This window comes from Furipterus horrens, unplaced genomic scaffold (genome assembly GCF_987537825.1).
Source record: "Furipterus horrens unplaced genomic scaffold, mFurHor1.1.pri manual_scaffold_9, whole genome shotgun sequence".
NCBI classification, from domain to species: Eukaryota; Metazoa; Chordata; class Mammalia; order Chiroptera; family Furipteridae; genus Furipterus; species Furipterus horrens.
In genome coordinates this window covers 99,343,604-99,356,069 of record NW_028327179.1, presented here as the reverse complement: position 1 = coordinate 99,356,069, position 12,466 = coordinate 99,343,604, and the positions used below count along the sequence as shown (strand labels likewise).

Sequence of the window (12,466 nt, the reverse complement as noted above, 5' to 3'; positions counted from 1 at the left end):
TTGCCATCTTTTTTCTCTATTCACACTGCCATCAACCCAGTCGGAGCCCTTATCACTTTATTCCTGAATTACTTTAGTACTTCGGTTTTTTCTAATATGTGTTTTTCAGACTCGAGTGTTGATTGGAACTTCAGGGTTGACTTGACTTTACTTTTTACAGTATGTTCCCTGAAAATGTACAGGTTTAAACTACTTATGGTAAAACCAAGGCAACGTCACAAGTTAAACACAATCAAAGCAGCACTACGTATTTATTGATGCTATTTTGTGAAACCTGAGTAGTTAACAGTAGAGCTTATAATGGAATTGCACAGCAGCCTCGGGTCCACTTTGGGCTGACCTGGTGGTTTAGTGTGATTGGACTGAGGTTATGGGTTATGAGGTTGATCGGGGACCCATGACAGTAGCAGTACTTCTCGCTGATGGTTTAACCATGATCACTGGGCCACGATGGTGTCCTCTGGTTTTTTCCATTATCTATTGTTCCTTTCCAGACTCTGCTTTGGAAGTGGCTCACTGAGTCTAGTCTACCCTCAGGTGAGGGAGTGTCCACATACACTATGTAATTGGAGTTCCCATATGGAAGATTTGTCTCTTCCCCATTTACTTAGTTATTTAATCACATATTACATCACAGACTCACGGATACTGACTGAATTTTAATAATTCAGTTTTAATATGATACCATTGTGATTTATTTTGCTGTTCAGATTCTTCCAGCTTTGGCCATGGGAAGTTCCCTGAGGATGTGGCTCTTGCCTGTGACACATCCCCTGCCTTTCATCTTCTGAGCAGTGCCTTCCTCTCTGCTGTAGGCTGTTCTTGTGTGTTCCCCGTGCCGGCCCTAGAACCAGCCATTTCTTCAGTGCCCCGGTTCTGCGTACTGGGTGATGGTGTTTAGAGAAGAAGATACGGGGACTGGGGGCTGGGTGCGCTGCCATCGCGTCTCTGCTTCTAGGCCCTCTGTGGACAAGCCATGTGTGCGCGTGTCTGTACTCCTGGGCCCGTGTGCACAGATCTTAAAATAAGCGAGTTCACGCTGATATCTCTGACTAGTCCATGCCCACCCCTCGCTTATTTGTAAGTGGCACCCCTGTGAGAACTGTAACAGCCAGAGTACAGTGTTAACGCACGGTTTTTTTTTCCTGTAGCCCTCCTCTATGCAGTCTGCCAGAGTGTCTTAAGGTGACGCAGGGAGGCTCCTCCCCCCCTTGGTCCGCGGGGCTGTCGCGTAACGTTCTCACGTGTTGGGTTATTGTGTAGTCCACGTGCCTTCCCGAGAGCCATTGACATCAGCTTTGTTTTTATTTGCACACAGTCTACAGTTCTAAACAAATGACTATTTCCACACAAGACTGCTGTCTAACTTTTTAATGTGAACGTTGTAATTCCTGATCTTATTCTTTCGCTACTCCTGTAGCTTGTAGCCAGCGCTGTGGCACTGCCCTGTGTGCCTTCCATACGTTTGCTTCTTGTAAACCCTCTGCAAGGCAGGTCCTCTCGTTAACCTCTCCCAGGAGGGGAGGGAGGCACAGGGATGTTTAGGGACTTGGCCAAGCCCACGAACTGGGGTGTGAATCCAGGGAGGCTGGGTTTGGAGTCTATGCTCTTATCTTTTGTCTAAGACTGGGTAGGGCTTAGAATTTAGTGTCGACCTGTTATTATAGTTGAACCGAGTTTGGAGGGAAGAGTGCTGCTTCCCCCACGCCCTGTCCCACATTCCCGACGGTCATCGCCAGTCATGACGGCGCTCTTCCCTCCCTGAGCTAGCCCGCTGCCAGCCTGGGGGTCACCCGGAACGAGGCCCGCCGTCTGTGAGCCCCAAGTGCAGGGCGCGGTGCGGTGGCCGCTGCTCCGCTGTTTGCCGTCCTCGCCCGCTCACCGTCGTCCCTGTGGGTCGCCTGGCGTCTACTCCATTTCCTCTGTCGCCAGAAGCCACGGGTCTGCAGGTTCCCTTTGTGTTGTCTCTGTATCTTAAACCACACAATCTGTTTACTATTAATTTACTTTGGATTTTAATGTAAAAATAAACAAAATTGTGAAATGAGACTAACAGATGCCCTCAAAGAATTTTAAACAACATACAAGCAGTATTGAAGACTGGTGATTTTCAGAACAGGCAATTTTATGACAGTCTCGTTGTGTTGCAAAAAGACATTTTAGGCAGAAAGGACATGGAGCATCTTGCAGGTGTATGCGTATATCTTGTAGGGTTCTGATCTGACCTCATTTAGCGTGGTGTTGAGTGAGGAGTCAAAGTGAGTGCTGTGGGTTCACTTGGGGAGGCTAAGTAGTGTGTGTAGTTCGTTACTTAGTTTTCTTCTGATCAGTAGAAATGGGGCTTGGCAACACGGACTGAGGTTGTTTGGCGAATCCTTTAGGAATGGAATGAAGAGCCCTTACAGCGAGGCATCAGGGGCACTGAAAAATGCGCAGGGAGCTTTAAAAAGATCCCTCGGTCATTGGCAGCTTCGTAAGGAGGGGCAGGAATGCCGTCCCAGGAAAAGGCCCTCATGAGCGGACCAGGGCTGGCCTGTCAGAGACGGTGGCTGGTTCTTGGGGCTGTGTGGCCCCGTCCCCCGGGAGTGTGTCTTGGCCACATCACTGGGGTTGTAGACACTTGGGAGGGTGGAGGAGGCTCCTTACCTGGTGGGAGCAGAGCCGCCCACACGTGTAACTGCGGCTTCACGTGGCGCTGTGGACGACGAGAGCCTGTCTGTCCCTTCAGGCGTTGTTGTGCGTATAACCTCAGTGTCAGACTGCAGCTCAGGCCCCGTGTGTATTTGTGTGGCAGAGCACCTCAGCAGAAACAGGGCTTCCTTGGCCCACACAGCAGAATAGTTCTGGAGCTGGTTTAGCAAAGCATGCCTGCCCCTCAGATGGGGTGAGGGTCCGTTTCTCGGCTTCGGGTGCTTTCTTTCTCTGTTGTTGACTCTGTCTTCACCGGCTCTTCTCTTGGGGTTGCAAGTTGGCTTCCAGCCATTCTCTGGGCAGCCTGTTTCCAGGTTTACATCTAAGTGGAAAAAGGGGCCCTCCTGGTGACTGCAGGGAGCAGTGGGCCTTGGCCAGGCCGGCAGCCCAGGCTTCCTCCTGGGGAAGTGGGAGTCCTCAGAGACGGGATGGAGGGGAGTTCCCAGCGGGTGGCAGAACCAACCCCGCGCCCGCCCCAGTGGGACAGGGCTGGGTTAGGGGGTGTGTGGTCAGGATATCTGAGTCTGGTTTGATAAACAAAATAGATTCTAGACTGTATAATTTTTCTTCTCCCTTCTTTTTTTTTTTTGAATATCCACTGAGCCACACCAGCCAGGGCTCTTTTTTTAAATTTATATTAAAAATTTTGTTTTTATTGATTCCAGAGGGAGAGGAAGAGAAACCTTGATGTGAGAGAAAGATTCGTTGGTTGCCTCCTGCATACGCCCCAACCGGGCACTGAACCTGCAACCTAGGTATGTGCTCTTACTGGGGATCGAACCCCCAGCCTAGGTATGTATGTGCCTTGACTGGGAATCAAATCCATGACCTTTCAGTGTATGGGACGATGCTCCAACCAGCTGAGCCACACAGGCCGGGCTATAAAACGTTTCTTAATTTCATTTATTTTGTAATTTTCTAAGGCTTGACTACATTGTATTAAGGTTTCGGTGATCCCCTGCTGTAATCTGGTTTGTCCTTTGAAATAATGCATAACGATTGTTTTGGCTTCACTGTATGGTATGCAGGCAGAATCTTGTTTCAGTGACTTGAGTTATACCATAATCTGTTTTGGATAAGAGAAGATGTTTTCTTGTCCTGGGTAAAAACCATACTAGTGCTATTTATTTCACTTAAGAAACAAAACAGATCTTGTGATTGAGAAATTTAAAAATTGGGTGTATTCACAAAAACCCCCCATGGAATAGTAAGTCATTTTAATAAAGGTTTCTTTCTGATAATACATGACTATTCGGAGCTATACATTAATAATTGGCTGTGGTGTAGCGGAAAACAGAATCAGAAACCTGATTTGAGTCTGACGGGAGCCTACACTTGACGGCTTGCTGCCCAGCAGGTGCAGAACTGGCTGGGGGCGGGTGACCAGCTTTGAGGGGGTGGCGCTGTCCCTGTGGTTTGAATGGAATGGTCTTAGACAATATCGGCTTCCTTAGTAGAAAGAAATTAAGGAAGCTACAGGTTTTTCCTCAGGACTCTTGATTGGTCAGGTCCTGCCGGGGGTTTCTTGGTAATGGGGCACAGCTGGTCATTTTCCATGCTCAGGCATGGTAGCCACCTGTCCTTTTCCTACCTGTGACACAGGTGGGCTTTCTGAGCGCCTCATGATTGGTGCACATTAACAAACTTTTTTTTTTTTTGTTAACACATTGCGTACGGGTGTCGAGAATCCTCGTCATTTCTAAAAGGCATTTAAATACCCCGGTACGCAACGTGTTATATCTACTCTCTGCCAAGCACACAGCCAGGCCCTAGGATTTCATAAATGAATAAAAATGGTTCTTGCTACTTAATTAAGAGGGGTGAAGTGGAGTGAAAAACACGGAAATGTGCCGTTAGTGTTATAAATGCTGTGAGAGAGGGAGAGTTTGTGTTCTCTACAGCAGCCTTCTGATGGCACTCCTGTTCTGTTCTTCATGGGCCTGCGTGTTTCTTCCTCGACTTCCAAAGATCGGTCTGGACACTTTCAGATTGACTTCTTAGGTTGTAATTTCGGTAATTCCCCCTAAATGGGGTACTCTCTTTTTCATTTCCTCTCAGTTGGGCAGTTACGGGCTCATCCTTTGGCCTGAGACCTCCCCTCGTGCTTTGGAAGAGCTTTGTGGACTTAGAAACGTGGAGATTTACCCCGTATCTACCCTCTCCCAAGAGAGATTGCTTCCAGATTCAGTTTTGAAGGGTTCTGTTGTTGATCTCACAGCTTCTTTAGTTCCGTTAAACTTCGTCAGAAAGACCTCTGCTGTGACATCCTCTTTTGTAACGAAGGTGGAAACAGCACGGAGGTGTTCCAGAACCTTAGCCCGGGAGGGCTCTAGTACAGAAACACGGGATGCTCATTCATGACACCTCTTTACCAAGACACAACGTTTGTGCACGTTAAAGAGAGTGTGAGAGTCCCCACACTGTACGTCAGTGGGAACTGAATGCCCTGGTCCTACTGTAGGTTTTATCAGGGGTGTTGCCTCCAGGGACCAAGAATTTGTCCAGGCGGCAGGTGGGACTGGTTGTGAAATAGTTTTAAGAGCTAATGAAGCAACAGATAATTACTTTTTATCAGATTTCTTTTCTTTCCAGTTTCTAGGCCTTTGTCCTGCGGAATGTCTAAAATCATTGGCATAGTGTCCTTTGAGCTCCTCTGTTAAGTAGCAGATTCGAAAGCAGTTGCCACAAAGGTGTTTTTTAAAGGAAGCTGCAGTGGCTTCCTCCCTGGGTGTCTTTTCGCCCTCCTCACCGTCTTCCTCGCTTGCCTCTTCAGGGGTTGTGTCCTCTGGTTGGGCTCAGTCTTCCGGGTTGGAGGACTGTCGCCTTTGTCCCGCTTCCACGGCCGCAGGCAGGCCGCATGTTTAACCTCTCAGGAGGAATACTCCTTCCGACCTCTGTGACCTCATTTAACTGTTTTTATCTCAGGTTCTGAAATCTCTTCGTTCTCCTCAGCTTTTCAGTCCCCGTCTTTGGAGTCCTAACCCCCTCTGGGCCCACCTTTGTTAGCAGGGGCTGCAGGCGGCTCTCTGCCTGTGCAGCTGCATCCCCAGGGGTCCGCTCATACTCGGCCTTCCTCTCCTTCCGTCTGGGCCTTGGAGCCCCCCTCAGCCTGTAAGGCTGGGCCGTCGCCTCTCCTGCTGACCCTCTGCAGTCCGGTCTGTCCGGTCCCCTCTCCCCGCCGCATGTGTACCTCATGGTGTCATTTTTTTTAGCTTCCTTAGGTAGGATACTTGCTCCAAAAGGGCAAGTTCCATGTTCCGTTCATCTCTGGTGCTCCTGCCCGGCTGTAACCGTCATCTGTGACGTGTTTCCTTGGCCCCTCTTTCAGCCCTGCATCATCCGCACTTGGCCTTTGTCCCCATTTTGGGGGCTGAGTGCGCCCCCTGAGAGTGACCCGACCTCTGGGCTCGTGCTCTGAATCTGGTCTTCGGCGGCCATTCTGTCTGTGCCTGAGGGTTTTAGGTCAGCAGGTAGGTAAAGGAACCCGTACTCAGTGATTCAAGCCAGGATCATTCCCCCACGTGTAAATCATCACCAGGTCTCTCCTGGGGAGCCCTGCGTTCCTTCCCCCCCGACCCCGTCACCAGTGTGGTGTTGCTGCTGCTGTCTGCTCCTGTCTGGGGACTGTATCGAAGTCCAGCCTGCCCCGGCCTCACCTTGCGCTCCGTCTCCCACTCGCCCTCCTGCCCCAGCGCTGCTGTCAGCTGGCCCTTCCAAGCTGGAAACCTCCCCCCGCCCTGTGACTTAAAACACCTAGTGGCTCTCCACTGCTCTTAGAGAAAGCAAAGCAGCTCTCCCTAACGTGGCCCCTTCGCCCCATCTGCCAGAGAAACGTTCTCACCTTTGGGAGATACAGGTATGGTTTTAATCGTTTGAGAAGAAAATGTTCCAGAAGAGGACACTTACTTAGACCCCAAGTGGGGCCTCTAGGATGAATGAGGTACCTGGTGCACTAGTCCCCGCAGCTGAACGTGATTGGGTCCCAGGGCCTGAAACTGACGGTGAGGCAGACTTGCATCTGCCACATTCCTCTTTTCCCCGTGCTGGCAGAGGAGCCCTCGTGTGAGCGGACGTAGCACAGGAGGCAGAGACCCAGACGTTATCCCAGCGTTTAAGGTGGGAGTCATGGTTTAAAAGTGAGAGGGGAAGTACTTTAATTTGTACATTTATTGTTTATTGTACTGTTTCTACTTTAGTGCTGTATGTAAATTTTACTTTTTCGGATGTGTCATTTTTAATTATATTCCTCAGTTTTGTCTGTAATGTAATGGTGGAAACTTACGGTGCATGTTTTTTTCGCTCCACAGTGTGGATGTCAGATTAAGTCTGGCTTGTTATATAGTACACTTAATTCCTGTAATAGGGTCACGTTTCTGTAAGATGGCTGCTCTCTAAGAGTGGGGAATCTTTGTGAATTAAAATACGTTTTAAAAGTTGTGTTAAGTAAAACTTTATAGTCCTTTGAATGAAGTGTTTTAAGGGTTTAACTGTACAGAGCAGATGAGCATCCTTCTGCACGTGTAGAGTCCAGTCAGGTCTTATTTCTCTTGCTGGTTAGTGTGCTGGGGTTGAAACCACAAGTGATCCTGTTCGGGCTGGTTAGGTTAGCGATTTTAACGTGAAACTATTGCTTTTAGAGGAACCATGGGCCAGACTGGGAAGAAGTCCGAGAAGGGCCCCGTCTGTTGGAGGAAGCGTGTGAAATCCGAGTACATGCGGCTGCGACAGCTCAAGAGGTTCAGGCGCGCCGATGAAGTGAAGGTACCGCTGCTTTGTCTTCCGTGAAAGTGCGTGTACAGTCGAAGGTGGCTTTTCCTCCCTAAAGATAACTTTTAATTTGAAAGGGTGCATTTCCAGCCCAGGCCATGTTTACATTACAATAAATGAAGACCGGGAAGCTCAGGCTCCGACCTGACTTAACATAAACATTGTGCCATGCTCCTTAGTGACAGCAGGAAGATCTTGCTCCTCCCTGGAAGGCCCTGCCTCTTTTGTACAGCTTTGCATTGCACAGGTAGACTCGGGCCCAGATGTACAGGGTTGGCGTGGTTTTATGTTGCTAAAGTCATTGTGATTTTTTTTTTAATACAAAGTTAACAAAGGATGGAAATAATTTCCTGTTCCCCTCCCATTTGCAATAAAATAATAGGTGTGGTGTTTTTGTATTATTTAAATGTGGGAAACCACAGTTTATTTAAAAAATTTATGCGTTAGAGGGAATGTTCCTGATATTTTTGAGAAATCACTGGATTTTAACCCGCAGTAGAGATATTACAAATGTTCTAACAATGAACCATTTTTTTCTCCTGTGTTTCATTTTTTAAAAGAGTATGTTTAGTTCCAATCGTCAGAAAATTGTGGAAAGAACAGAAATCTTAAACCAAGAATGGAAACAGCGAAGGATACAGCCTGTGCACATCCTGACTTCTGTGAGCTCTTTGCGCGGGACCAGGGAGGTTGGTGAACTCACGCCTGCAGCCCTTCTCAGTCATTCTGCTTTTTGCCGGCGGGACGTTGGTTGCTTTCTGGGAGACAGTCGCTGACTTCTGGGTGTCCGTCTTCGTGCTGCCCTCTCTTTTTCCTGTGCAGCTGTTGGCTGCGGCAACAGAGCGCCAGTGTTTGACATCCTTTTCACTGTTGCTAGGCAGATTCCTAGATTTTTAAAGACTGTTGTTCAAAAAAATCTTTTTAAGTTAAACATTCTTTAACGTCCTCATCAGATCACTGTTTAGAGCAAGGCTTTCTGACTCAGTTGTCTTCTTTTCCCCGTGATGAATTAGCCGTGCTGTAAGAAATGTCTCCTTTTTGGTCATATTCATACACACAATTTTCCAGGTTTTGTTTTAAGTTCTAAGGCTCTTTTAATAAGAATTTTAAAAAATTCTCACTGAGGATGATATGTTTATTGATCTCAGAGAGAGGAAGGGAGAAAGAGAGAAACATCTATCAGTTTACCTTCCATACACACCCTGACTGGGGATCTAACTGGGAACCTCCTGGTGTTCGGGATGATGCTCCAACCAGCTGACACTTGACCAGGGCTTCTATAAGAATTTTTAAATTCAGTGTTGAGAATTGGGAATGTCCTTTGCTGTAGCATTTCTGAATGAATGAGATGTTCATTACTCCAAGAAATCCTATTCTTCAAGGAAGACAATAAATCTGTGCTCAATTGTATGATTCAGTCACACAGGAAACCAAGTGGCAACGAGATGAAAGATAGTGTGGACGTTTGAACAGTATAGAACCCTGTTAAAGCCTTCCTACTTAAGGACCTGTTTTATATGGGAAGGTGGCATAGGGTGTGCTCTGCTATCTGCGGGCTCAAGGAGAGAGCGGGAAACCAGAACATCTTAACTCAACCAGCAGTTTCAACCGCTGAGCCCCAAGGAGTTTTAAAGACGTGCAGTACCCTCCCTGGCTGGCGGCTCAGTGATTTGAGTGCTGTCCTGTGATTCCCAGTCAGGGCACAGGCCTGGGCTGCGGGCCAGGACCCTGGTTGGGGCATGTGAGAGGCAGCTGATGGATATTTCTCTCCCTCTCTTTCTTCTTCCCTTCCCCTCTCTCTAAAAAATAAAGTTAAAAAAACCCAAAAACCATGCAATACCTGACTATTTAGTCAGGGACACTGACCTCTTTTCCCTTAGATCATCAAATAAAAAAATGACAGCAGCCGGTAAAAACAAAGGCTGTCCAGTACAAATGAATCAAAATTATACCTATTTTTGTTGTCGGATCAGCAAAAAATATATTTTATGGTGTGCCGCAGAATTTTAGTAGGTTGTGTGCCATGAGATGGAAAAGCTGAACATTGCTGACCTAAACTATGGAGTTTATTCTAAAATATATTTCAGCGAGGAGCCATTTTTAATATAATCTTGGGATAATCAAGCACAACTTTGCTATTGTCAGAGACCTGTGACATACACACTGGCTTCCAAGACTCGCCAGCTCTGTCCCAGCGGCCTCGTGTGCTAGGTCTGGTCCTGGCGACAGCAGCATGGCCGTGCGGTGGCTCCTGGCTCGGGGTGCTCTTAGCTATTTATGTGTTTTGTCAGCGGACTGCCCTTTACTTGTATGAACATGTATGATATGCCACGAACCCGTCTGCACCACCTGGGACGGGTCAGGGCCTCCGTGTTGGAGGTAGTGACTTTTCGTGGGTCTGCTAATGGTGAAAGGAATTTTTTCTGTGCCAATCGGGGTGGTCTTGAACGGGTTAAGCAAGGGCTTCTAAGTAATTCTTCTGGAAGTTTTGTCTGGTGACCTTCTGGAAATTTTGAGGTGAAAGGACAAAAAAACAAAAAAACACCTTTTTTTCCCCCCTTCCTGGAGGAATAAATCTTAGAAATTTGGAGAAATGAAGTAGAAACACATGGAATACTTATTTTTGCCACCCATTACAATCTGAAAATGCTATCCGAAGCCCAATTTACATTAATAATAAAAGTTAACAGCAATAATGATTTCTGGCACTGCGCAGGGCAGTCTGCACACATCATTTTATGTAATCATTTAATTTTTTGACGGTTGTATTCCGCCTTTCTTCTCAGATGAGGAAACTGAGCCTTAGAAGAGTTAAGTCAGTTTGCTCGCTCTAATGATCTGATGTGGTCCCGGAAGAGCACACTTTGCTCAGACGCACTAAGAGATTAGTGACGTCCATCGTTCATGTACACCTTCAATGGCTCCTAACGTAATTTCCGCTTTACATTTAAGAGTACAGTATAGTCAGATGAATATCTACCAGTTGAAAATTTCTTTTGAGTTTGTCAAATGGCGATAAATGTCATTGCATGTAAAGATACCTAACTTTTTACTGTGAGTTTATGTGAAAAATTACGAGAAGAAATTAGCCTTTTAATACAACTGTTTTCTAAGCCTAGTACCCCGCGCAGGTTGAGAAGCACCATTTTCACAAAATAGGAGCGAAAGGAGGGAGGTAATCCCAGCCTCAGGATTGAGTTTTTGCCGCGTGCGGCTCTGGCCGGGGCGGGCACGTCGGTGTGAGCCGCTCCTGACAGCCGCTCTGCTTCAGATCATTTTCCTTCCACTTCCTCGTCCTTGCCTCCCTTTGGACCGTCACCCCGGACTTTCGGGAATTGGGGTGTTATACAGTTTGTGATAAGCTTTTTGGTGTTATTGCAATAAATAATAAAATCTCAGAGCTGGAAAGGACCTTAATGATCTCCGATCGCCTTACCTTCCAGATAAGAATAGATATATTCTTTTTTTCCTTCAGTTTGAGCCTTTTCAGCTATGTATTGATTGCTTTCATATGCTCTGTGGAGTCTGGAGTAGGGTTAGGAGCAGGGGATAAGTAAAAGTCAGCCTGTCTGGCAGGCTTTCCTGGTGGCAGGCGTGGCGGGGCCTGGACCGCAGTGCTGACCCGCACCTGCCGCCCGTGGCTCTCGGCATGTGGAAGTGCCGCTGGGGCACTGCTCGCGGTTGTGAGCTGACCCTGCGTAAGTCCTGTCCTGTCAGATCCTTGCAGCGTGACGGTGGGTCGAGGGCGGTTTTCAGTTTTCGACTCGCGTACTTCCTTCTCTTCCGTACTTGTGGACACACGCAGGTCTGAAGGGACTGATTCCCCCCCGGGGTATGTCAGTGATGAACGTCTGGCCACGTGAGCGCTGTAGGGGCTGACTTCAGACTGGGGACTCTGCCGTGGCGCCCAGAGCAGCGCCTGTCCTGGGTTGTTTTCTTAACGTGCTTTCAGACACTCTGGTGCCTGGTGCCTGGTGTCTGGTACCTTTGGCAGTGGTACTTACAGAATGTGTGTCTGTTTTTGTGTTTCTATTAAAAAATACTTTTGACTTGAAGATAGTGACTGTGTTTTACATTTATTTATGGATTTTTTTGTTCTTTGGTTGATCTTTAAAAGGGGCTTAAACATGTCATGAAGTGATACACACATGCCTTGTTGCCATACTGTGTGGCTGTTCCTCACAATGGTTCCTCCCTGTCTCTTCTGTAAGTCTGCACGGTGGTCGTCCTGCTCTTCAGTCCGCGTCTGGTTTTCCAGTTTTAATGAAGAAAGGGGTTTAAGAATTACCTCTGAAGTTCTTACTAGTGCGTTTCTTTTTGAACATTCATCCATTTCTTGCTTAAAAACCACAAAGCACTTTGCCCTTCATTGACTCTTCATATCGGCTTTTATTACCTATGCCTGTAAGGACTGAGGGAGGCTCGCTCAAATGATGTCCGTCTTCTGGGCAAGTGGTATGATTGGTTTTGTAATTAAAAAATGCCCTGCTAAGATGCATTTTTAGGTTCCCAGGAGAATGTAATGTTCTTGCAAGAATTCTCTGTCTTGTTTACTAATGAAGACTGAGAAATTTTCGTGTGTGTTGGAACATGGGGCTTCTTGAGAATGCTTGACATATAGGCTGCATCAGGAAGGCCTCCCAGTCCTCATGTTCAGGAAGAATCCCATGTCCTTTGGGTTTTCAGTACCTATGGGTTTGCTCTTTTTATTGATATCTGAAATGATTTTAAGTTCATCATCTATCATTTGTCATTTGTAACTTTTCTTGAGAGATTTCTATCAAAGTAACATAGAATGTGTACATTCTTTAGTATGTTCGCAATTCGGACTTATTTTTTGTTGAAGGAGAAGAACATTATCTTGTTTACATGTAAACACTTGATTCATTATTTATTGATGTGGTAGGTAATACACTTTCCTAAATTAACTTTAAATAAATTTAGTTATTGGTTACAAAGAAAAAAGTAATATTAGTATACCCAATGTATAATTTTAGTGCTCTGCTTA

General features: G+C 46.7%; 1 protein-coding gene across 7 annotated transcripts in view; it reads left to right on the top strand.

Moving 5' to 3' along the window:
- EZH2 (enhancer of zeste 2 polycomb repressive complex 2 subunit) overlaps positions 1-12,466 on the top strand; it is a 64,435-nt gene that overhangs the window by 20,851 nt on the left and 31,118 nt on the right. For 2 of the 7 annotated variants that reach the window (XM_090287631.1, XM_090287636.1), the window contains exons 2-4: positions 3,357-3,446; positions 7,329-7,452; positions 8,019-8,147. In XM_090287631.1, coding sequence (XP_090143757.1) covers positions 7,336-7,452; positions 8,019-8,147 — 246 coding nt within the window. In that variant the 5' untranslated portion in view covers positions 3,357-3,446; positions 7,329-7,335. Of the gene's footprint in view, positions 1-3,356; positions 3,447-5,960; positions 6,808-7,328; positions 7,453-8,018; positions 8,148-12,466 lie in introns of those variants that run through there. The other 5 variants (XM_090287635.1, XM_090287630.1, XM_090287634.1 and 2 more) reach the window with 4 other exon arrangements.